We start from the raw sequence: 27896 nt of genomic DNA, 5'->3' as shown, positions 1-27896 counted from the left end.
ACATCGGAAAAATTTTGGTTATATTTGTTACAATTGGCAGAAAAATTTCTGTTTAACTGTGAGCAATACAATAGAGCAATCTTTCTCGCAATCCTGTTTATTCTTGGTTTAAACTAGAGATCAAACCATAGTTTAAACTTTAGTTTAATCTCCAGTTTTATCCTAGACTGGAAAAAAAGTAGAAAGACTCAAGTATTTGCTATTTTGGAAAAGTAATTGAACAACCTACGGAATAAAATATTCAAACCGCATTTCAATTCAATATTTTAGCGGTTGTGTCCCCTCCATTAGATGGTTATTATATATATATATAAATATATATATATATATATATATATATATATACTATTTAATAGATGAGAAAAATATCATTTCATCAGACCAAAGAAAGTATGAATCAACTTTTCTCGTTAATTTTCAATTTTTTTGTAGTTCGGTCCAATGCTATCAATTTAATATAATTTTCTCAAAATAGTTCGAAATTCCTTTATCAGCAAGTTAATAAAAGATTTGCCATTTATAATTTTAGAGGTCAAGTTCTCAATTAGACGCTTATTTTCCGCACCCCGCTCTCCACCTATGTTATAAATGTATGGTGCGCATGAACTTATTTGGCAGTCTAGGTCATTTAAGTCCATCGTTAACATGAATAGGTGGTCGGGGAAAGTCGCTGTAGTTACTGGTGCCAGTGCAGGAATTGGGGCAAGTGTGGCTGAAAAATTGGTACAGGAAGGATTGAATGTATGTACATTTCATTATATATCATGTATAATTTGAACTGAAATACATGAGGAATCTAACTCTTTTACACAATGTCAAAATGTAATTGAAATTGATGGTGTTAAGGAACATGTATACATACAAAATTATTTTCGCTACTTCAACAAACAATTTTGAAATTAGAGTTAAAATTAGAGTTAATATTTCTGTGTCAATCATTACTTGAGTTAACCGGCTCGTTTGAATAATTAACAGTACCTACCTGCGCAAATTATTTCCATAAAATGAGAATTCATTTTGCCATTCAAAAGACAAGCCTGCAATTTTCCAAATTAAAGTTGATTTCAGCCTAGATTTAGAGTTATATGCTGAAATCCTTTTGGGAGTAGAATATTTAAAATAGCCAAAAAAAAAATATTTTTAGAAATATTTGAGAACTGTGGGATAATACGAGGAAAAGGTCTAAGTAAAAAGTGTATATACTAGAATTTTCTATGATATGGTCTTTCTATTTGAAATTGAAAACAATAAGCGATTAAATTTCACTGTTCAGCCGTGTGGAATATTAAAAATTTCAGAAAATATTAGAAACTGAATTTTCAAACTATTTGTTTAATCACATCAACTAAGCCTAACAAATAATCTCGGAAATGTTCGGTTTGCTTTTACTCTCCCAGTTGCTGCCAATAGTTTTAAGAAACAGGTCTACCTGTTACTAAGCGTACACTATATCGCCACATATATGTCTTTGACCTTCGCTATTCACTAGTGGAGGCGCCATCTATTTTCAATTAAATTCAGTAAGTTTTTGATTTAAAGAGTTAAAAGTGGGAGGTGTGAGGAAATAAATCACAACACAAATAATTCTATCATAAAACATAGTATCTTGTCAAGGATGGATACTAAATTATTCTGCATATATAATAAGAAATATACGAGTTAAATAATTTAATTCACAACTTTGTAAAATTTATTTATTAACATAAAATATAAATCAATAGAATGGTCTCAATATTATGACTACTGTTTTCGTTGTATGTGAAGACTATTAAGAACCCACAATGCGTCTTCATCCTTTAAATACTAATTCTGTTGCATACAAAAGCTATTATTAATTATATACAAAAGTAAGGGTAAGTAATTTGATAAGTTTGATGGAACTAAGTGTCTAAGGGACATATGGAATCGCTTAAGTAAGACCTTTGGCTCCCGTCAGGGGACGGTTAGTTTACAATAAATCTTAACGAATACAGTAGTAACTAGAAGTTAAATAGGTAAATTTATGATTCTTCACAGTCACATTAATATAAGACATATATATTGTATAACTTAATATATGGTTAACAGATATTATATGTTCTCATCAGGAGTGACGAGATAATTTACGTAAAAATAAATGGTAGATTACCAATTCGATTTTTTCTCTTTCAGTTATTTGCTTTATATTTAAGATTAGGTTAGGTTAAATTAAGTTGGATCAGTTGAAAGTTAGGTTATTAATGTTAAGATTGAGAAAATTATATTTGTTTATAATTTTTTTCTCCTTAATCGTAACGAAAAAAGTGTATAGGAAGCTGGAATGATCCAAACAAAAAAAGGGAAGGGGGTAATGAGCTGGATACAAATATAACTTGTATATTAAATATAGGCAATTTAATTTAACCTAATCTAACCTAACCTATGCTGACAATAGTTTCGAAACATCCAAGGCGACAAGGGTTTGTTGACGTTATACTTATAATGAGAAAGATACTAACGAAAATTAAATTATTCTATATCAATATATTTGTCGTTCAAGCAAAAGCAAATATATTTTAATATGAAAAGGTAATTGCTTTAAACTGAAAAAAAGTATATTGAATACATAAAAAAGCCATTTTCGATTCATAGCAATTTTGTTCGAAAGCGGATGAAACATTTAAAGTTGCAGGTTCTCGGTTTTAAGACGCTTGCTTCTGACCACGATTAGTGCTTCTTATGACTGCCAACCATTGTCGTTTGAGTTAGTACAGAGATCTACTGCACTTCTAGAACAGCATAATGGTCTAGTGGGCGATATATCGCGATTCTGTTTAAGTCCGCATGCGTCAAAAGCCATTTGTATAGAACTGTAATGGTTTAGGTAAATTTCTTGTTTTTACATGATCTAACCTAGTCTAGTACCCTGAAATTCTGTGGTGTCTTATTCTTGATGTTAGACTACCATGTTAGTTTTTAAAATGTCTGTATTTGTTCTGATATAAATTTTTTGTTTTCGTATGACACCACTATCAAGGGTAATTCAATTTTTGTGCACAATTTCTCCGAAATATTAGGGTTGCCAAAATTTTTTCAGAAAAATGCAATATTTTTCAGAATTATCTAATAAAAATATAGTAAGCATCTAAAAAGTATAGTATTTTAAGCACAAAAATTATAAATGGACAAAGATATATTTGTTACTTATAAACTTTATTTCTTGGTACTTTTTGCATTTTTTTACAATTTTTTGTCTGAGATAAAAGTGTCTTATGCTTCATATCATCAATTTTTAGATTAATTAAATCAAGAGCTCATTTTTTATTGATGAGATAGTACTTCTCTATCTCTTTTCACCATTTCGATTCATACTAAACTCACTATTCACACCACCACTACATCAAAACTCACAAATACTCGAAAACCAAGTTATCCTCTTCAGAGACTGAAGGTAAACTGGTTTCAATGAGATCACATTTTGATTAATCTAATTAATTTTTTCCTAATAATGCCCGAAATTTCTTTCGCTTCGGCCTCTACAGCTATACAGAAATCAAATAAAAAAACCGAGCTAGCTATATTATCCTGTGAGGAGATATCGCTGCAACAGACAAGATTGTCCATTTCTATACTACATTTTTCTCGTGAATTTCTAATTAATATTGTTTCACAGTAATTGAAGGAAGCTTCTTGTTTAGAATTGAAATTTTGAACAACCAATTGCTTTAATTAAAATCCATCTATGGATAAATAACAAAAAAAAATTATTTCATAACTTTCTCTGGGGGAATTTAGTTATATATTTTTTCCATAACAAAAAAATATTTTGTTTTGCTGTACTAGTGCTGATTTTTGAGTCGATATAATATTATACACATCTACTTCTGTGATATTCTTCCCTAAAAGTTGTTTAACAGAAAATTATAATAGAAATGGCTTACAAAATGCAAAAACATTTGAACTTTTCCTATTTCTTTCATCATCAAAATATTTCGAATATGTCTAGGACAATCCTCCTTTAAACCAAAAAAATAAGGACTCAAAGCTTTTCAATCCAAAAGTATGTTGTACAGACGAGGAAACAATGAAAGCCACTTAGTATAACATATCGTTTCAAGTCATACCATTCACCTTCAATAGCATCAACAAATTGTGCTTCTGTAGGGCTGCAGGAACACAGATTAAATTTTAGTTACAGCATCAATTTCTCAAAAAATCGATACATGCATGACTGCATTTTAAACTATGTGTACGCGATAATAGCCTTTCTCCAAATTAGGTACTATTTGTTCAATATTTCTATAAAGAGAATTGTGAATAACAAAATTCGGGTTAGTATTGATTGTGACTGTGACCGTTTACAAAGAAAACAAAAATAGACCAATAACAATGTTTTCAATTTGATATTGACATTTGGCGTGCAGCCAGCGCCTCCAGTTAGTACAGAGATCAGTGGAAGCCAAAGAGAAAAGATTGGAGATGCATTCGGAATTCGGGAAATTATTCTTAAAAATGATAATTATTTCGTTAGTTTTCGTTTTCTATGCGTAATTCAATATTTTTCTACTATAAATAGCTTCATGTAAGTGTTTTCTCTTTGATAAATTGGCATTGTCAGTAACTATTTCGACAAATTATCGTTGTATATTTAGTTCCTTCCATTTTCCAGTATATTCCAAAAATGTGGAGTGAAAGTTTGACACTGCTTTCTGATTTTCTTGTCAAATTTGTCCCACAACTCAAACGGGTCGAGTACTGGTGACTGTGACGTCCAAATCATTACTTTCATTACAAACTTCCTTTCCAATTCTTTCCAATACTCTTTGCACAGATTCCAGATGAATTTTCTGCTAATAAGGCTTTGGCCAAAATGTCATACATTTCCCTTCTATTTTGTTATAACCTTCTTTCTTCAAAATTTCTTCAATTTTTACCAGGTCTCCAGTCGCCCTTCTTCCAAAACATCCCTAAACCAATACTGAACCTTCGTCGTGTTTTACAGTCGGATTTACACATGGATCTAACATCCGTTCTTCCTGTGACCTCCTCACAAACACACTTCTCTTTGACCCAAAAACTTCAAACTTTGTCTCATCACTCCACAAAACTTTTGCACACTCTTTATGCGTCAAAATTTCATATTCTTTAGCCCACTGCAACCTATTAATTTTATTTTGACGTCTCAAAAGAGGTTACTTCACTGCAAACCTTCAGAAAAGGCAGCTTCTCTCAATCTCCTTTTCATTGTAGCAGTACTCAAAGGCAGATCCCTAGATTCATTGATCTGAGCTGCTATCTGTGGGCTAACAGGGCCACAGATAGCAGCTCGATCACGTTCACTAATCAATACAATAGTTTATCTTCAGCGGTTGTGGCTGCTCTGAACGTTTTCTGACACCAAAGCTCCAGGTGGATGCAGATTTATTCATGCTGCAGTTCAGGGTATGTCGAGGTATTTTTAATAAGACGGCAATAGTACGGTTACTTTTACCAAGACTATGAAGACTTACGATTAATGCACAAGTTTATAAGAATTGAGGTTGGTATTGGTTTTTGTTTAACTTAGAATGTGCAGAGTAGATTGATTCATTCAGAAAATTAACAGAATATGTGATTCAAAATGATACTTGCAAAATATAAGGAATAAAAAAGTTTTGGTCACATTTAACACGGTTATTACATATTTTCATAAACTTACGAAAGTGTTGTTATAATAGTACTATCCCCTTATTCAGGTATCGCTATTAAAAAATCTCTAATAAACGTTAATTCTGAAGAACTTACCTATTTATATATATGATACGAAGAAGTTAGTTCAAAGCATCCCCCAAAGACTAAAGACATAACAATGGCGCAGCTTCAATGAGTAAGAAATCTTTACTATACACCAGAAGGATGGTCCCAGAAGTACCTGTCCTACCCTACCCTAGAGATTACGGTAATTGCTTGAAAAATACCACGGTATTGGTACACAACCTATACAGCATATGTTTCAAGTTTGAACATGCTACGTTGTTAAGTATTTGTTTGGCAGCCATAAATAGTGAACGTGTTCAGTGAATTTGTAAACACGGGAAAAATGGATCATCGTATTGGGTAGTGGAGTTTAAACCAGGCCGTACAACCTGCGAAGACCAGCATCGCAGTGGTCGACCAAATGAGGTGATGGCTCCAGAAATGTTGAAGAAAAGTAGGTATTTCAAATATCGCTTATTAACTGAAAATATGAACATTAGAAAACTGTACACAAGGTGGGCGCGTTTGCTCACAATGAAACATAAACAACGTTGTGAAGATATTTCCATCGAGTTTTTGACAATGTTTCACAGAAATAAAGCCGAATTTTTGCACCGTTTCATAACCATAAATGAAACGTTGTCCATCATTTCACACACAAAGCAAAACAACAATCAAAACGAAAGACTGAAAAGGGAGAACCGGCTTCAAAGAAGACAAATACCGTTTAATATGCAGGCAAGTTCATGGCGTCGGTTTTTTGGGATGCGGGTAGGTGAATTTTCATTGACTATTTAAAAAAAAATTATGAACGGCGAGTATTATTTGAACTTATTACAACATTTAAGCGAAGTAATCAAGCAAAACCGGCCTTATTTGGCTAAGAATAAAGTGTTGTTTCATGAAGATAATGTACCGGCGCACAATCCGTTATTGCAATGGCCAAAATTAATTAAGTTTGAAATGCTACCTCATGCACCCTGTTAGCTAGATTTAGCTCCCTCGGATTATTTTCTGCTCCCAGATTTGAAAAAATGGCTCGTTGCTTAAAGATATTCCAACAATGAAGAGGTGATGTCTGCAGTTAATAGCTATTTTGACGAGCATGAAGATTCTTATCATACAAAAGGTACCGAACTTATTCAACATCGCTGGCAAAAGTATTTGGATCTAAAACGAGATTACGTTGAAAAATAAATATTTTTTTTTCCAAAATTTTTGTGTTTTCTTCTGGGATCATACTCGTATATGGATTTTCTCAACGGCCATAAAATATTTGCCTTTGATTTCATCGCAAGTGCAGTCAAACTTGACTATAGATTTTCGATATTGTTTTAAAAAGCATTGTTCTATTGATTTTTTCTGCACGAGGTGACGATGACATCTTCCATTGACATTACTATTTATTTGATTCTATATTATAATTATGTTCATCATCGCTTATTACCAGCAATAAATATTAACAAGACAACAAGAGTCACTTTCGTCGAAACGATTGAAGTCACCGGGGAATGTTTAATACTCTCAATAATTAGACGTTTCTTTCTCCCGCGTAAATTAATTCCAGCGGGAAAAAACTCCTTGGCGGGAATATTCTCATTCATATCTTGACCAGTAAACTATAGAGTGGGCTGTAAGCAATTTCAATGCTTTCAAATGGATCCAACAATTTATTATTAGATATATTTTTTAACAATTCTACATTATTAATATTTATGTTATGATTGTGACTGACTGACTTTAAACTGAACAAGAACGGATTTCTTAGTCTGCCCAATATACTTTCGATCACAATCACCACAGATAATTTCATATATACCACTATTTTCTAAAATTGGATTGCCTAACAATTGTTTTAATGTATTGTTGCATTTATAAACCAATTTAAAACCTACTCTGCTAAATATTCCTTCCAATTCTTCTGTATAATGAGGATTGACAGGTATCCGAGCAAATTTCTCTTGTTTTTTATTTTGGGTTTGGAAAAAACTGGTTTGAAATAGAGATTTCTTAAACCTATGACGATTGATTAACCTATTTAGAATTCTTTTATCATAACCGTTGAGTACAGCTACATCCTCAATGAAGGTCTTTTCTTTATTATATCTCTCGATGGTAAGTGGAAAGGGGATTAACCGATGTACCTGGAAATGGAGACTGGACATCTTATGTTGAATACAATGAAAATAATCAGCCAGTACCTGCACGTAGCGGTGTTTTTTCTAAATACATCAAATTGTAACCTATTACTATTGCTAATTACTAAAGTATCTAAAAATGGTAACTATCCATTGTTTGTTATACGTCTCAACAATTTTTAATAATATTAATCATATCATCGCTTGGATATAAAAGACAGTGCCTCGGCTTTAAATAAATATAGTTGAGAAACATGATATTCAAATTTTATTTTTTTTCCTATTTTAAAACTTCCAAAATCTGCTCTATATGTCAGTAATTCCAAACTAAATGTTGATAGAAAATTTGCCTCAAATGCATAATTGTGTTAAATAAGATAGTTATTATCTCTATTTAAAATAGACTCATTTATCACATCAATTTCAGATTTTTTTTAGAACCAATATTTAAAATATTAATTTCTTCTAGAGAAACGAAATTTCCTACACCTCCTTCTCTTATTTCGGCATGAATTGTAATTTTATAAGCAGTTGGAAACTGTCTTCATGTAGGATTATTTTTATAACCACCATGTGCTTTTATGGAACTGAAAAATAATTCTATATGCTCTTGATTTAGTTTGTAGGTGGAAAAAATTTTAATTTATTATGAATATATTCCTCATACATTCCAATAACTGAGAAGATACTAATAAGTAGTCTAGTAAATTCAGCTTTTCTTTTTGACTATAAAACTGGACAACGTGAAAGATTCAAATTTGAAATGTAGTCATCAAATTTCCCCAAGAAAAGTTCTATATTATCAATGTTACATAGGCAAACTAATTTTTTATAACTAAAATCACTTATTTTATGAGAATTCATAATATCAAAAGCATTATCAAGAAATAATAGAAGTAAGCAGTAGGTCCGCATCCTTGGAAATCGTCTAGTTTTAATGTTTCTTTACAAAATCTTAACGAGTCAGCCACAAACTTGCTCAATTATTGTAATTTAACTTTCATTTTTTGCCTGAAAAAATTTATAAGTTTTCTTCTCAATTTGTATCCTAAATGAAAAATGAAAATAAATAATCGATACATTCCAAACTGTAGCTAAGACTAGCTTAGAAGGAGTATTTTTCCATTTCCGGCATCTTAAAGAAACCTCTCTTGAATGGAATGGTTCCTCTATGACCTGCCAGATTTCTTCTTCTGCGTACCAGATAACGTCGTCAGGCGTGGGTTATTTCCACTGAAACAATCCACTAGGTGCAAGAGATTTTATTTTATATTACTTTACATTTTTCTGGATAATTTCCACGATCTTTCCAGGATAAGACTTTTTCTCAAATAGAAATCCGATTTTGAGTTCTTCGTCCAGTTCTTGTATTTTCTAGTGAGTCTTCGTTTTCACTTTCAAGTTCTCTGAAATCTTGGTTTCCCTGTGATTGGAGGGAAATATTAACAGAGCTGTCGCAGTCACCGGATATGGTCATAATTTTTTTAGTAGGGCATGAAGCGATATTTTTCTTAGCACCACTAGGACCCGCAACTGGTTGGTTTTGAATGCTTGCATTGCTATTATATTGAATTTTTTCTCCTTAGTGTTTTTCTTCTGTTTCGGCGAATCTCCATTCTTCGAGTAGGTCAATGACGGAGACATTGACATTTATTGGAGGTTATTGGATGTGAAGATTGAGATTTTCATTTGATGGTATTCGTTAGAATATTTTCACTCTGTTGTCAGGGTAAATTCCTGCTCTTTCAAAATCACTTCTTGAATTTTCTCTTCCTGGTCATAATAAGGCACCTGGTGAATATCCTAGTTATTCTATATAAAAGTTTTATGTACCAAATACCGAGCCATATTTCATTAGATTTTGACGAAGTATTTTGGTAGTTGTTGCCTGTGTACAAAAAATTCATGGGTAACAGAAAATAAAATGCTTTTTGTTTGAGTACTTAAATAAAGAATGCGCTTATTTCATTAGTATTATTTCGTTACTTCATTTTACAATTGATTTGAACGGAGCTCGCCGAGGGCTGAATGACAATATAAAAAGATTTTGTTGTTAGGATTGCAAATTCAATTAGGTTTAACAAAAGATGCATGTAAATAGGATTTTATTGAATTAAAATTGATTTAAGTAACAAATTGCTTCTACAACGTCAAGTTTACTGTTATATATTGGGAAATTTTCTACAACATGGGATACTTAACATGCTGAATAGTTTTTGACTTGGAAAATTTGTGCTAGAAAACTAAATAAGTAAGGGTGTAAGATTCGTTTATAAATTTCAAAAATAAAAATACTTAGTCCAACGCTAAACACAAATCACAAATAAAATACTCATCTTCATCTTTCGCCACGGTACATGCATCATGAGACCATTTTTTGCAGTTAGAACACATAATCCAGCCTTTTCCATCAGGGTCATTGGAATAGGAAATGGTACAATAAAGACAGAGAGAGAGAGAGAGAAATGCTTTATTGTCGAAAATTGTTACAATTTGTAATAAAAGCTTGTAAAAACTAAAAACCAAACATATAAATAGCTGAATAAAGATAAAAGAAATGAAATAAAATTAATATTACAATATAAGAAGAAAACAATGGGTAAAAAAATTATAGGTATTAGTAATATGTAATAATCAGTATATAAGTCCATAGCAAAATTAGACCAATATGCAGCATGCTCGGAATTAAATATTATTATTAGAATAGGAGTCGTTTACAGAATAGAAGGTACTGTTCAGTAAATATGCCCTCAAATTCGATTTGATTTCAATTGGCAAGTGACTGTGCTTTTTTTTGCATTGTAATCTATTGAGCTCTCATTTAATTCTAAACGTGGAGTAGGTAGGTAGAGGTCGTGCTCAGCGTTCTTAAGTGGATAGTAATGCAACGTCCTTTCTGAAATTGGAGAAACCTGCTTACGAATTAGGCAAGCAGATTCAAAGTTGAATAAATAAGGAAGAGTCAGAATTTTTAATCTTTAAAGGAAGTCCCTGCAGTGAGCCCTGCTGTTTAGTCCGAGTAAACAGCTCTCTATTGTAATTTGAAGATTCGCTCAAATTGAGTCGCACCACACGTACCCCAGAAGGAAAGGGTATATCGGAGATGGGATTCAATAAAGGGTTAATAGACTGTTAAGGAGATGGATAGTTTAGTTCTTTGGAAACTAATCTCAGCGCAAAACAGGAGGAACTTTAGATAAGGCGGCAATATGTAACTTCTATTTCAAGGAATTGTCCACAACTAGCGCTAAGAATTTTACAGAAAAAGGCTGCATTGTATTTTATATGATAAAACTTTGCTTTTAGAAACGTTGAGACAGAGAAGATTAGAATCGCAGCATTATTTATGGGTAATTAGGTCACTAGATATGGTCCTATGAAGTGCCGTGAGATCAGGGTTGCTCCAAGAGAAATGAGTGTCGTCTGCAAATAGACATGTTTTACCACTGATATCAAGATAGTTGATGTCATTTATAGACAGAAAAAACAAAATAGGTCCTAGTACTAAACCTTGGGACACTCCACATTCTATTGTTTTGCAAGAAGACATCGTTGTATTAACCCTTACAAGCTGACTTCTGTTGATAAGGTATGACTTGAAACATGCGAGAGGTCTTCCCCTGAAGTCGTAGTACTACAATTTGTTGATTAAAATATCATGATTAGCACAATCGAAAGTTGTTGCAGTGGAGTGATGGCTGTGCTAGAGTAGACAGTAATTAAGAGGGGTAGTATAGCATCATTTGTGCATTTGTTACTTAAAAACCCAAATTGATGGGACATTCGAAGTCATTTGTTTGTTCTTTTTCAGACACGCTTGTGTATTTTTTGTGTTGCTTGTTTTACTTATCTTGACTTTTTGGAAATATTTTCTTCAGATAATTATCTGATTTTAGTCTTCAAAGCGATTTTTTCACGCCAACTTTTTGTCTTTTTACCTCTAATGACTTTTCCAGCTCATCCTTATAAGGAGTACTGGTTAGAATGGCAGCTTTTCCCCTCTTAACATTCCTTTTCTTTTTTAAAGCAGCAAGACTTGATACTTTGGGATACGGTATAATATCTTGAGTGCCAATAAACGTTTGGATACCACTGGTGGATGGTTTATTAAGTACATCGTACCCAAGAGAATTCTGCTCTGTTAAAATTTGCTTTAAGGGTGTAACTTAACTTTGTTTTCGTATACTCTCAATAACTGGATTCTCTTTGTTCGCCTTATACGGGTTCTGCATTTTCAGTAATGATAGATCTTTCTGTTTGTACACTAGGAGTGTTCGGTCTATTAGATAATTACCAGTCTTTCGAAATCCTTTTATGGCATTAAGTGAAGGTTGCTGACCTTGAAAAAGCCTTTCCAAACAACAAAAAAACTTCGCTAACTGTGTTTCACCGACCTGGATTATTCCTCAGCCAAACTCTTGGGTATAAAATGAACTGAGAGGTCCAATGAACGCAACGTCAAGTGGTTGCAGTGTAGAGGGAGACATAAAATTGTAACTCCGTTACTTCTTGCTTGTGCGTCTCATGAATGAATGAAATAGGAAATGATCAACCGACTACGCTAGATTTATACCTGACTAGTGGGTCGCAGTTGGAAGTGAGGTTGGCGCCAGTAAGCGTTGGTTGGGGAATGTTTATTTACATCAACCAAATAGCGACGCTCTTTGACGTTGTCTTCAGTTCGAGTCTCAATTCTGAACGAGGATTTTTAAATCATTCTGATGAGATGTAATAACTTCGAAACTAGTCACCGGTTGCAAACCCCTCCTCGCAACTGCGGGCCATTGGCTATTTTAATATCGACAAAAAGGTCGATTGACATGAGGCTCTTCAGAAGAGATGAAATTCAATATTCGTTGAGGGATTAACCAGGAAAGTAGTTGTTTTCCCCTTTGAAGAACGGCGGAATATATTTTCGAAATATTTATTTTCGAAATTATTTCAGAGGTGAATATTAAGAACCGTCTATTTTGATAGATACACACCTCATTTAAAGTAAGATAGTAATTAATAATTTGAGCTTTGTGTAATTATCTACCATGTTTTGTTTACGAAAATATACAATCACTAATTCTTGTTTGCTTAGAACTGTTACGAACATAATTTTGATTTCTATCAACCTTATCTTCATGTTAACTTAAACTCAGTTCACTTAGTCTTTCTAACCTTCGGGGTAAATAATCATCAACATTTGTGTGAAGATAGGTATTACATTACATATTATTTTCTTATTTCCACTTAGTTATTTTTGCAGTATCCTCATTGTTAAATTTTTTTATAATCTATCATCATATCTTGTTGTCTTCCTCTTTCTTTAACTTTTTCAATTACCTCATACATGATCAAAATAAAAATTGAAAATTCCTCCGATCAGCTTTTTATTAATACTACAAATTTCGTCATTCTCTGAGTTCTTGTCTGTGCAGACAAAAAACTGTTTACTTTCTTACAATCTTATTATTAACCACAATCACTTTGTTTTTTAGCAAAAATTATGCATAGACTATAAAATAAGATTAAGCGAATCATATCAGATGGGATCTGAGCAACTTATTTGTCCTTCCTTCTGTTTGTGAGCAGTATATCATTTATCCACGGTTTCGGAATCTTCCCTGTTTTCCATGCTTCTTCACATATTTCCAATAACCTTTCCTTTTTTACCTATCCATTTAATCATTTCCGATACTATAACATTATCCTTATCTAAGTCATCTTCTTTCCCTTCTCCTATGTTATATTTTGATGCAGTGTTATAATACTTTCTACTCACTATTACATATTTTCATTCAAATTTCTATCTTCATCAAGTTCTTTTATCATTGTATTTATTTTTAATCTTCTTCTCCATTTTGTTCATTTTTGCTATGTAACTTTCCCAAAATTCAAATGTTTCTAGTGATAAAATTTTTTAAAGAAAAAATCTCATTTTATAGGTTGTTGGTATAGCTAGGAGAAAAGACCGCATCTTAGAATTAGCCAAAAAATGTGGGGAGCAGAATGGAAAATTGTATGCAGTCCAGGCAGATTTGACAAAACAAGAAGAAATCATACAAGCATTTGATTGGATTAATAAGAATGTGGGTCCCGTTAGTATCTTAGTAAACAATGCTGGTCTAGGAAGAAAGACTAACCTCATTAATGGTAGGTTTGTAATCTATATCATTTATCTGGAAAAGATATTAATTTCTGTCTAGAAATTGATATTATCATATAACATTATAAGGTTTATTTATTTACTTATTCCATATTCTGCTTAATCCAAAAACTATTTACCGTATACATATCACATCGAATCAATTTAAAATTATCTTGAAAAGAGCGTATTAGAACTAATGCTACTATTTTAAGGTATTCGAAGTGAGAAATTAATTTCTTTTTGATATTGGAAATAATTATGCAGCAGAAGTGCCCTCTACGTTACAATAATAAATAAATAATTAACTTATGGTAAGAAAATAATTTTGATAATTTTTACGCTTGCCACATATGATCTAGCTAGAATAATGACGGTCTTTCAGCTGCAATTACGAATACAACTTCTGGATCGCCGTTTTATTGATTTTTGTCTAGGCTTACATACCATTATTTAAGTTTATATTCTACATGAACTTTCCTTGTCTACTTTATGGCTGTCCACTAGGTATTATGCGATCTTTTATTTCTTGAGTCAAACCAATGTACTGGGTGTTCAAATTCAAGGCGTATCGTTGTGATCTGGAACACGATAACAGATGGAGAATAATTTGTCTTGCGGCGCATTTAAGAAAAGCAGTTCTCTTTGATTAGAATTTGTTGAGAATTTTGTCGAGGAGGTACGGTGGTGGATCATGGTGGAAAATGAGAAAATTCGTACGTGTATGAGAGACCTTTAAAAACTTCTCATAGGAAATTCATGGAAAACTTACATTGATAGCAGATATATCTCTGAAAATTATATTTTGAATCTAATAGATTCCTTAACCCACGTAACTTATTATAAGACTAAAAAGAGAATTGATCTGTCCCTGTATGGGTTTTTGAATCAAACAGAACTTGCCGCCATCTATTTCGGTCCCTCATATCGTCCCTTAAATCACAATTTCCAAGAAAATTAAGATCTCTACCAGAATTCTACTGGCCGGATTTTCTTCACATAGATGTTTGTATTGGGCTCTCTGAGCCTTTGGGCTTTTAATTATCCATTGATTTTTAGCTTGTTGTCCTTTTTATTTCTTCATTTAGTTGAATTGGATATTGTCATATTATAGTTATTATTCCTATAATTTCTCTGTACGTTTTGAATTGTGATCTCCAGACTTCTGAGTTTAATATACAGTTTTAATGAGGAATATATAAATTCTCATTATGTAATTTTTAGTAGCATCAATATCCTTTTATGTTTATATATTATTTATTTCATATTTAAGTGTCATTATGGCAGTATTATGACATCACCAAGGAATTGAAATAATTTTAACACCGTCTGCGATTAAAGTACATATGTTTCGTTTCTTGTTGATGTTGGAGCCTCCTTTTTTGGTTTCCTTTCATATTTTAATAACCATTTCCTGTGCCATACGTCAAAATCTTTATCCGTATCCAGTTCTGAGGATTCAGTTTAATATTATTTTTTTAGACATATTTAAAACTATGTCAAGAGGTAATAGATCATCTATTTATTAGCTTAGTTTAGAGAGTTGCTTGCTTTTCAATTATTTGCGATTGATACACAATAGTACAAAAATACCTTTCTGTTACATTGCCGAAAGAGTTTGGGATACAATAAAAGGGTAATGCGTTGCTTACATAATTATTAGAAATGTTCTTTTTTTGATGCAAATACTAATACAGCAATACCATTATGAAATTTGGAATTGTAGTATAGCCCATCTTGATGAAGCCAAATTAGATAGTTTTTCTTCTCGAAATCAATAAATACAACTGCAATAGCCACTGCATGGTAACCAATTAATTGGTTTGTATATAAAATAATCCTTAAATGGTTTGCTTCGAAACCTAAGTGCGAAGAACTTATTTTAAATATTGTTTCGAATGATTCGAATTCGAAACTAAGAAAATACTATCATCATTTAGCGCTGTTGACAGTACATTTACTTAGATAACTGGTAGTCGTGGAATGAATAAATATAAAATAACTCTGTGATTCTTAATACGTACCTGGTTGTTACTTAATTCAAGAGCTATGCGAAACTGGTTGGTTATATAGTTAAAAAAAGCGAATTTATAAAGCATAGACGGAGTTTGTTAATTTTATTTGAATATTTTCAAAAACTGGTAAAATATAAAATGAACGAGAAAGACTGTAGATATTTATTATTTTCTCCAAAAAAATCGACGGTTAAAATACTCATTATCTTTCTAACCACATCCATTTAAATTTTTATGATATAATTTCGTTCAAATGGATATTAAATAAGACAACGCTGAGAAAATATTACTTATAAGTATAAGAGCCGAGCTTTTCTTATATCCCGTTCTATATTTATGAAATCCTAAATTTTAAAGTAGGAAGTCCAGGAACTAAAATTAATTCTACTCAATATTATACCAAGGTAAGTATACTACTAAGGCAGGATTATAATGCAATCGTTTTGAAGTGGAATCCGTAGCTCATCTCATGAATTTTCAATGAAATTTGTCTTTTTATGGAGTATTTTAGCTCATCTCACATGTGCTCTATAGAATTCATGTCTGATCTATGATCTAACCAATAAATTAATTTGTAGTCGATTTAGAGTTTGAGAATGTTTACTTTCCTTATACCTTCACAAAATGAAGAACGTACAACGTAAATACGAGCCACATGATGTCTAGCATACATTTTTTTATGTGCAGCTACTGGAGAGATTTGAGAATAAGGCTAGGGAAAACTGTGCCAGCATAACGTCAAATTATATCTTTCGGTGATGTTGCATAAGATAGATAGAATAGATAGGCAACCAGTTGATACCTATACAGATTCTAATAAAAAAAAACACAAACGGTTGCTTGACATGATATTGACATCCGCAGGAAGATGAAGGGAGGGAGATGAGAAAAGGATTCCGTAACTTCTTGGAAAAAAAACGTATGATTTCGAATAGAAGTTGGTATTGAAAAATGGTCGTCAATTGTTATTATATACCTTCCAGTAGTAGTAATGTACGATCGTATTATTAAGGCTATAGAAATAGAAGAAGCTATCTGCATATCAAAATAATGCGAGAACTATGCTTGTGTTATCGATTCGAGCGTTTGCTCACTTTGGACCAAGTACGCATTCGTGAACATTTCCCTAATATTATTGACGCTGACTGATTCATAGCTGTAGTTAAATCTGTATCCACTACTATATCCATGAAATGGGAAAAAACATTCATGACATTCGATTACAAAGGGCGAATCTGCTCCGGAAAATCCACAGACGGTTTTCTTCGGAAACTGTTCCTTGCGATTTTCACGGGATGGTGATCATCTTCAAGAAGATAAAACAATAAGAGGGAGTATTACGCGTTAATCTTTGATAAAATAGAAGGAGAAATTGCACAAATCACATTTGAAGCAAAAGAAAGTGTTTTTCCATCTGAACAACGAACAACTTCAGAGTTCACCAAGGTTACAATTCACGAATTGGTTGGCCACCGTATTCATCGGATCTTGCTTCCAGAACCTCTTTGCTGTTCTCAAACCTCAAAGTTTCAGTTTGCAGAAGAGATATTTTCATCAATGAGGGACGTTATCGCATACATTAGGGACTATTTTGAGAAATATCAGAAAAATGCAACGATCAATGAGTATGGTGGATAATTATGTGAAAACTGTTCTAACAATCAATTTTCGAATGAATCTGCTGCAATGTCTTTAAGATAATCAACTTTCAAACTTAAATTTTGTTAGTGAATAATAATTACATTGAGTATATATCTGTCTTTGGTTCCAGCGTGTAGCATTAGGTATAATACATTTCTATTTAGATAATTTAAATAGCGAATAATCTTTTAAATTGATTTAGAACAGCTCTACTAAATGCAGCTATACTGCTGTTTTTTTCCTTACAAATAATATTTGCCGTCTTTATTCTCAAAATAGGTGTTTATATATCCTCGTCTGATAAAACTTTAATGGAAACAGGAAAAAGTCACCAGAACTATTGAAAACGATGGCTGGACAACCAATTCAAAGCCCAGTTCGAGAATTTTAGCAATAGCGATCACCGAAATGCGAGAAGATACGTTGTTCTGATGGAAAAGCACTTTCTTTTTCTTCATATGCCATCGTTATTCGGGAATTTCTCCAATACGTTTCTGTTACTTTTTACCTTTTTGAAGATAGTTGATGACTAAAATCCCATTACTATCCCAAAAAACAGTTGCCATCACGTTACTGGCCAATAAAACCGCCTCTGCCTTTTTCAGAGCTAGTTCGCCCTTTGCAATCCACAGTCTTGACTATTTTTTCGTTGCAGGACTGTAGTGGTGGATCCAGGCTTCATCTACAGTTATGCATCATTGCAAAACTTATTTTGCTTAAATTGCGTCAATAAGTCCAGGGAAATGATCATTTAAATGCGCTTTTCCAAAGTGAGCCAATGTGGCACCCAACAGGCTCTTTTGATATGATGCTATCCTCTTCTATCTCTCTGATCTCAAATCGATGTTCTCCCATTTAGTGAACTTTTTCGAATATAAAGAATGGTCCAACCAAAATGCACAATTTTAATTTTAAATAAAACAACAAGTTTTCAAAGAATTATCTGAATATGTTTTATAATGATAGAAGAATCTATGGCAATTACGTTTGAAACAAAATATCGGCCAAATGCTCGCCACGGCTTAATGCGCAATTGTGTAACTCTCCATGGTTGAATTTGTCAAACACTGAAACAAAAAAATGTCAAATTAAGTTGGGCAAAAAACTTGACGTTAAGGTGCGACTCACAATTAACATCGTGCATTATAGTTGGACCACCTTTTATTTGGTTGTCGCAGTTTTTTTGAATTTCCAAACGCTTACGTGTGTCAGTCAAGCTTATACGGGCATGTTCGAATTCAGTTACTCAAAATTTTACTCACAAATACCGGTGTATAGTCTCCGTACACAATGTCTAACTTCTCTTTCATTAAGGTAGGCGTATTGCCAAATATTTCATGATAGCTCGATTTTCTTCAATTTCAGAACAATCTTCACCCACTATACTATTATCAAACAAAAACTATTCGTCAAAAATGGCTGAAATTTTAGTGAGATAAAGGTTTTGATTGGATACTTTTCAGACCATTTGCGTATAATAAATTTATTACAATAAGCTTCAGATTTTGTGATAAAATGAAATTATTTGTATTTTTTTAGGTGACATTGAAGAGTGGAAAAAAGTACTGGACACAAATGTTCTAGCCGTAGCGATTGCCTCAAGAGAAGCTATCAAATCCATGCAAGAAAACAAGATCGATGGTCATATCGTTAATATCAATAGTACAGCTGGTCATCAAGTTCCAAAAATTCCATATAATAACGTTTATCCAGCTTCAAAGTTCGCTGTAACTGCATTATCGGAAACATTGAGAAATGAGCTTATCACTATTGACAGCAAGATAAAAGTATCGGTAAGTGGTACCTCTCTTCAAAAAATCTTTTAAATGAAATCAGTTTCCATTAGAAAAAGCATTTCAGAATATCTATTAATAGGACTATAATAGAAATTTTATTTAGATGAAAAATGGATCAAGGAGATGGATCGCAAGATGGATCTGTTAGAGGTCAACGACAGGTTTTTTATCCACTGGTTAAAATCCACCGACTAGAAAAGCCGTAAATTAATAAATTTCATATCAACAGTTAAAACGGTTTATTGACTATTGAATCTACTCGTACCGGTGACTATCATGAGGACAGGTCTTTTAAGAATGGTTCAAACAAATGATAGATCATCTTCCCTAGCAATATATAATAGTAATAGATAATGTAGAGTTATAAGTTATCACTCGAGATTTTAATAAAAAATTTCCACAACCAAGTAGATAAAAGAAGATTTACACAATAAGCTAAATTCAAATAATATTAATTTCCATCTCCGTTCTGTGAAAAAAGAACTGTATTATTTAAGTTCCTTCCATAAAAAGAAATTTGAAAAATATAAAATTGCAAAAAATTGTGGAATGACGGTGATTGGATTACCACCATATAATTGAGAATTAAACATGATTTAATTGGTATGGGCACAGATAAAGGGAGAAGTTTGGTAAAAAAATAATTCTTTTAAAATAGTTAATGTTAAATAATTGTTTCTGGAGGCTGTATATAATTTGAAGCCTGAAAACTGGGTAAAGGTAGTAGATACGATTAAAGAAGAAGAGAGAATTTGGAAGCTATACAATATTACTGATGAAATGATCGTGCTACTCGTTGTAAATATTCTGTTTTCCAATTGTAAGAAGTAGCTCTACTTATATTGATGAGTTTTATATTAAAATTGTTATTTATGAACTAATGTAGTTAAAACCTCAAATATTTAAGCTCTGTGTCATAAAGTTTTCAAGCCCGTATAACTAATAAACAGTTTACCACAATGCTCCAAACATACCTTGTAAAACAATAGAACACTTTAGAGACAAATTACATTTTTTACGTTACAGACAGGCTGAATAGTTGAAAATATAAATGTAGACGAGATATATTCATTATATTCATATAAATGTTTTTTTTTGTACGAACATACTCGAGTTATAGCTGGAAAAAAATATTTTTAATTGTCTACTTTATTATAACGAATGCTTCAATATTTTAATATTCTCTAATTCATGACAATATACAATAAATTATGCAGAATTAGTAACATGCATAAAATAACAATTAATATCTCAATTCTATTTTAAGAGCGTTAGTCCAGGATGTACTATGACAGAAATATTTGAAGTGAACGGATTTACTGAAGATGAACAAGTGCAACAATTATTAAAAGTTGTTCCGTCATTGAAGGCAGAGGATATCGCCAATGCTGTACTATATGTTTTGGGAACTCCTCCAATGGTTCAGGTACAGTAGTTTCAAATATCAGTATAACATAAAATTTTATATTGTTCATTTAACGGTATTCTAATCTGCTTCAAATGGTCAATCAAACATTCGCGTACCAATCTTTTGATAAAATGATCGATAAATATTTATCAGAAAATAATTCATATTAGGACATCACGAAAACTATTATTGGGTTAAACCGATCATGATCTGACTCTTCGGACACTAACCCGGATCACGTTCATTGTTGTTCGGAAACTCATATAATAGAGTTAATCGGGTCGGAGTCATATGATAGGATCTTCTCTATCCTGGTAAAACCGGAAAGACCCTGGCATAATAATGATTCATTTTATAGAAACATCGCACACGGTTAGATTGGTTTTTATTATATTATTAAATAATTTTCAGCCCCAAAAAGTGAAGAAAAGGAGCGAAAACCATGCTTTTGATTAAATTAAGAAGTATGTCAAATATTCTTTTTAAACCACTTTAAAAACCGAGAAACGAATGGTTTCTCAAGGGCGGAGCAGTTGCTCCAATGGTCGTTCCTTCTACGCATATATGATGAAAATTCGAAATCCTGATCTAATTCAATCTAAAAAAATCACACATGATTCGCTTTGATTTAATTTGTACTATCTAAAAACTATCATTAACTAATATGTACCCTTAGGTAAAATGTATGAAACATATAAGTAAAGTGCCTTCTGAAAAATTATAATAAGGTAATGTGACAATGGTAGGTCATTGGAAGAGTGGGCCACCCCGTAGTAAAATTATTGGTATGGTCGTTTTTATATGAATTACCATTAAAAAGGGTTACTGGGAGTGCCATCTATTTGCCGTAAGATTAACTATGTCCAAATCTCAGCCTACTCGAAATTAATCAGTATCCGACTGCAGACCGTGTTTTTTTGTCGTTAAGGCCGCTTGACATGTCGCAAGACAACGTGCAATGCAATGCAAGACGCAATATTTCTCGATGAAAAGTATACATAGATGAAGTTCAGCTGATTGTTTCTCGCATTTGCATCATTATCTGATTGGTATCATTTTCATTGTGTACAAGTTGCAATTTTAGGAAGAAATGAGTTTCTGATCTGCTGTTATTACAAGGATTTCTTAGTTATCTCATGTTTTATTTTTCTTGGGAGTTTGTCAAATGTTTCTTTATCCATTCCCAAATGTATGTATTTTGTATGTTTCTCGACTAATTCTATAGCTGAATTTATGTTTTCTCTTATTTTATGTGGCCATGGCTTGGACCACCATAGCCTAGATGCTCTTTTCTGCCCAATAGACTCAAAAAGCAAGGCATCAGCCTATAAACTGACCACAAAATAAGAAAATACAATTTGGAGTTAGGAAATTGTTTACTTTTTCTTATGGAATTTTGATAAGTGGCAACCATGATGTAATGGGAAGAGACTTGCGTAATGTTAAGCAGCGTGCAATATTCGTCTTTGCAGTATTTTGATCTTCCATATTACATTTTATACAATTTCTTGCACATTATCTTGTTCCATGTCAAGCGGCCTTTACAATTTTTAACACGTGCAGTTTTTTCGAGATTCTAGTTACAATTTCGGAGGAGAAACATAACTTATGTGTACTTAGGTAAGTAAGAAAAGTATTTTGATAATATTTTAAATTTATTAACTTAGTCAGAAATTTTGTAGGTTATAATGATGGTAGCCCATTTAACCCGAACATTTTTCGATTTGGGGTAAGTGGGTAGCAACGTTGCAGGTAAATGGTTCCTTATGGGTCTATTCACCTCAGCCAAAGGTGAATTTACAAAAAATATCAAATATATATTTTTTAATTTAGTAGTAGTAGTAGTAGGTACAACAAAGAAGAGCTGAAAGCTGCAGTTTTGGTTATACAGCAAGGTCAAAACACGATAAAGGAAGCGGCTGTACAATACAACATCCCAAGAACAACCCTTAAACATCATGTTAGATGTACAAGGGGGAAAATAGACCTTATGGCAGAAAGTTGCAAGGGAGGAGGAGTAGCGACGATTTCAGATGAGGATGAAAAAATGTTAGTAGAAGGACTTTTGACAATGGAAAAGTGGGGGTTTGGTTTGAAAGGATGTTGCAATCTTTTGTTAAGGTCAATGATGTTACAAACAGGTTTAAAGATGGACGTCCTGGAGAGGACTGGTTTTTGGGATTTGATTAGAAACATAAAAAAGAATATGGCTTATGCAGCAAAACACAACTCATATCAGCCTAGAAGTTTGTAGACTTGTGTACGAACATAATGTTACTATATTGAAGCTTCCTCCCACACAACCGTACTCCAGCCGTAGCTTAGACGTAGCCCTATTTGGACCTTTCAAAACTACATAAGATAAACGGTGAAATGGTAGGGACATAATCTCTCTCAACAAGAAAAACAGAGAGTTTAAGAACAGAGCTACCTTAAATCGAAGAACGCTTAGAATCAGGTTCAGGAAGGAATCGAAAATCAGTTAAAGATATATTGCTGGGTGCAGTGAGAACTACAAAAACGATACTCATTCGCCAAAAAGGAAAAGAATCACATATTACGAACGCTGAAATAATTATGACAAAAGAATATATTGAATGACGCGAGCATGAGAAAAAACAAAGAAAAGATACCGAAAACAGAAAAAAATAAAGAAACGAGCTAAGGTGTCGCGCGAGTTACAGAACAAAAAAGAACGAACTGATAGTATCACCAAGACTTGTATTGATAAAAGCTTAAGCAAAGATGAAAGAAACCAACGAACACCAAAAAAACGCTGAAAAATCCGTCCCTACAATGAAAAAGAAAGCAAAAAACCTTTACTCGCCAGGCGATTATACAATTATCATTTATAATAGAATAAGACAATGTGACAGTAAAACATATGGAGCAATGTAGGAAAATAAACGTTTGGCGTTGACCTCAACGAGAAGATATAATAGAATACGACCATAATGAAATAAAAATTATTAAAAAGCCTGTTTTAAAAAATAAGAGAAACAGGTTTAGTGTGCCAAAAATAGACGATTTTGTGGAATATTTATAATTAAATATATTTTGTTCTAAACTGCAATTTCTGAAAACTGAAAATTTCGAAGAAGGACCCAGTTTCATCATGTTGTTTTTAGTACTTCTTAATAATAAAATAGACGAGTGTGGTCCAGTTGCACCAAAGTCCCAGATCAAAAAACAAAAAAAATAAAACAAGAATTGAGTTTTTTAAGATGAGATTTGGTTTATTCCATTACATATACTTGATACTTGTGAACTCCAAAATCTCGCAGAATCCTGAATAAATTTAACTGTGTACTAAGGTTCACAAAAATAAAGCTGTATATTGGAGACCCACCCACCTCACACTACCTTTGGTACTTATAGAATAAACTATATTCTCAGGAAAAAAACAACCTAATGTCTTTATTTTCCTTTGTACTACCTTAGTTTTTCTATATACATCTCTAGGAATACATAGGGAAATATGATTTTCTCAGGACAGAAAAATACAATTTTGTTTGATCCACCATAGGCGTAGATACCTCATTTTATAAATTTATTAATTTTATGAATACTTTTAAAAATATGTATATCTTTTGCGAGAAAGTATTCGTTAAAAGGCAATCGAATAATCATAAATTGGACGGCATTATACGTAGTTATTTAGACAGATGTACTTAATTGTAGTCCTACTTGTAGTTTAAACCGGGTACCAGACATAAACAGAGTCCTTTTTATACCCCATTCGTTTTTTCTTTTGGAAAACGAAATTTCAAAGCAAAAACCGTAAAGAAAAATAAATTCTTACTTCTCTGGTTCTTTGATAACATGTTCAACACAGTTTTGCCAAAGCTCTTGGTGGTCTGCTGCTAAAACTTTCTTTACGAGTTCTACAACCTCTTCACTCAGTTCTGGAGACTGATTAAATTTTCGTAATTCTGATTTTACGTTTGCCCATATTTATTCTATAGGGTTAAATATGCGATCTGCACTTTAGATCTATAATAACAGTAAGAAATTTTTGTTTGTTGGGCCTTTTTTACATCGCTGACAGGAATAAGAATTTTTTTTCAGACACAAATGCTAAAATTTGAGCTTTGTTACTACTACTATTTGGTGTCTTAAGGTATTGCTTCGAGTGGTAGGAACGATTACTGATTGTGATGGAATGTTAGGTAAAAGCTGTTCATTAAATCACTTTTCAAATAATTCTGCTGTCATATCTTCATGATAATCAGCTGCACAGTTTCTAATTTTTTTAGCAAATATTAATAAAGCATTAGGCACGAAACCGTCTTTGCTTCCAGCGCGTACTATTATAATACGTTTCCCTTCAGAGCATAGCTCATTCTTACAGCAATTTTTACTATTGTCAACCCAACCGAAATTTACTTCATCGTGACTATCAAACAATGTTTCATCTAGATAAATTATGTGTCTATTAGAACTTCGGTAGTCTTTTAGCTGACGCCAATAATTTTGTCGCCATCGAATGATCCTTTACGATTCGGTTATTAGAGTTTCTAGCAGGAATATTTCCAAGAAATTGTGTATATACGGTCTCGGCCAATAGAAATGTTTAGGAGAGAACAGTGGAGATGTCCACGTGGATTGACTGTTTGTTAGATGTATACCAAATTTTATATGAGGAGTAAACATTATTTTTCATTTCTGAATATGGTATCAGTGCCGTGCGTATTTATGAAATATCGATTGATCCTCCACATAACTGTCTTCTGCAATTGATATTGGAAAAACTATACATTCTTGGCGTCGGCTAAATCAAAATATAAATATAACCTAGCATGTTTTATTCAATCAGCTTAACTGTAATAACAGTTAAAAAATATTAAGTAGTTGGCTTACGTGCGAGTCTATATATTGAGAGATGAATAAGAAAATGGATGGATTCTGATCTGATAGTAAAAAATAGAACAAAGCTATTAAGTTATACTGTGCAATTCATATATTATTTTCTGATCATCTAATCATAATTTTTTTTTCATACCAGAATGTACCGGTGCTTGCTATTGATGAAGTACGAGTGATGATAAAAGTCATGGCGAAACTGGTGTCTGTATAATAATTTAATAATATAGATTGTTTGTTAAAAAATAAAAATAAGTACAAAGAAATATCAGAAACTAACAATACTGGACCACATATGATCACGGTTTTATATACCTGATATGACTACGACTCGACTAACTCGGATCAGTTTCCGAACAACAATAACCATGATCCATGTTTCTGAACATTCAGATCATGATCAGGTTAACCCGATAATAATTTCCGAAAAGTCCTTAGGTACATTTCTAGTCGCGAGCGAGCGAAGTGCAAAATGTCTTTTAATATGGATGCAAAAATAAACGATGAATTTCTTCTTCAGTGTTTATCCAATTACAAACCATTCAACATTCAACGATTCTTAAGATACGTGGTCGATCAAACAAATTACTCACTAATAATAAAAAAGGCTTTATTGCCTGTTAATGAGAACAATGAATGAAACATCTATACAATACATAGAACAAGTTGTGCGCATGAACATACAAGAGATCATGCGTCTTCCGCACAACGATACACATACGCAAAAATATAAATGTTATACTGTCAACAAAGATAAAGATAAAGGGTATAAAATGCGAAATATAGCCATTCGATCTAGTGCGCATGTGTCATGTACGGCACGAAATTCACAATCTTGTAACTTGAAACCTCTGTGGACCGTGTCGGCACGACTTTTAGCTTTTAATTGCATTAGAAATGCTAACATTGTTTCTCGTGTGCCGAGCATGTGTTCCACTTAGCCCGAATGGCATTAGAAATCTACTCTAATGTATTATTTTTTCACCGCAAGCTCGTTGAAGAATGTTTATTCCCTTATTGCAATATGATTTTTATAAAAAAGTTAACAATCAATTATCCAGGTTTCTAATTTGAATTGTATTATATTTTAGGTAACTGAATTGATCGTCAAGCCACTAGGTGAATCCGTATGATCAATATGAGAGAAATATTGATTTCTCGCAATATGATTCTCTAAATGCAAGATGAAGTAATATTATTCAGAATTATATAATATTCAACTCATTATCTATTACAATGTATTAGCAATTTAGTATATTTAAATAAATAAGCATTATTTTATTTAGTGATTACCTAAAAAAATAATAACAACAAAACCAATATTTTTTAAGTTGGTAAATACAATGTTATTGGGAGTTTTGGTGTAGTGATATAATAAACAGTGACTTCAGCATCCACATTTGCATTGGTAGGTTTCTTGTTAATACAGTTCCCATTTTAACACTATTATTGATTCAATGATTAAATCCACTAATATTTATTTTAAGATAAATTCAAAATGTTTAATAGGTAGAAGAACACGCGAATTTTTACCAAAAATTGACCTATTATTTATTTTATTGCATTTCCGTTCATATATATGCTCTCCAAAAAAAAAAATATTTTGGTTGAAATTTTTAAAAATAAAAATGCAAATTTAAATTAATAATTTGTAGTTTTGTATATTATTTTCATAAACAAGCCATAGGGTACGTGAACATCCACTCGTTCGGACTGTTATAAACATCTTACAGGTATGTCACACTTTTAATTAAAATGAGGACCGTTTATCTTCCAATTGATAGATTTTATATTGCGATCATGAACTCGTGGCCGTAAATAACGTACCACCCTTTATTTCAATATCAAAACCTGAAATGTTAATCTTTTGGGTTCCTTTTTTCTCTATCACAAAAAGTTAAAGTATCTTAAATGTTAGCGATGAAATTTAGCAAAATTTCTCAGCAAACAACTGTTTTTGTGGTTTTTTAAAATTCTAATTTTATGCATATTCTAATGTTTCTTTCATTCTATTGTTGTACCAACTTGTGGATAGCAGTAATTTAAGTCAATCGATATGTGTTAAAGTCGAGACTAGTTGAACAAAAAATGAATAGAATTAGGCAGTTTAGTGAATGCGAAGCTGAAAGAATAGTAGAGTAAGATGGACAGGGACAAAGTTATCGTGAATTGGCAAATCTATTAGATGTACACCACACAACCATTGGC

General features: G+C 32.4%; 1 protein-coding gene across 2 annotated transcripts; it reads left to right on the top strand.

Annotated features, from left to right (window-relative positions):
* The first annotated feature begins 573 nt into the window (after nt 1-573).
* On the top strand, nt 574-27331 carry LOC130441243 (farnesol dehydrogenase-like). Of its 2 annotated transcripts, none has more exons than XR_008909596.1 (5): nt 574-741; nt 13766-13973; nt 19161-19414; nt 20685-22445; nt 22508-22709. XR_008909596.1 is itself a non-coding variant. In XM_056774829.1 (5 exons), the coding sequence occupies exons 1-5, from the start codon at nt 589-591 to the stop codon at nt 26819-26821; spliced, it is 816 nt and encodes a 271-aa protein (XP_056630807.1). In that variant the 5' UTR covers nt 586-588; the 3' UTR covers nt 26822-27331. The 2 variants fall into 2 exon arrangements, 1 of the variants encoding a protein (XP_056630807.1); XM_056774829.1 differs by lacking the exon at nt 22508-22709 and adding an exon at nt 26780-27331 and having other exon boundaries at nt 586-741; nt 20685-20843.
* The last annotated feature ends 565 nt before the right edge of the window (nt 27332-27896 follow it).

Source organism: Diorhabda sublineata, chromosome 3, assembly GCF_026230105.1.
Source record: "Diorhabda sublineata isolate icDioSubl1.1 chromosome 3, icDioSubl1.1, whole genome shotgun sequence".
Taxonomy (NCBI): domain Eukaryota; kingdom Metazoa; phylum Arthropoda; class Insecta; order Coleoptera; family Chrysomelidae; genus Diorhabda; species Diorhabda sublineata.
Note: the sequence above shows the minus strand (reverse complement) of the source record. Positions and strands in the feature narration are given on the sequence as shown.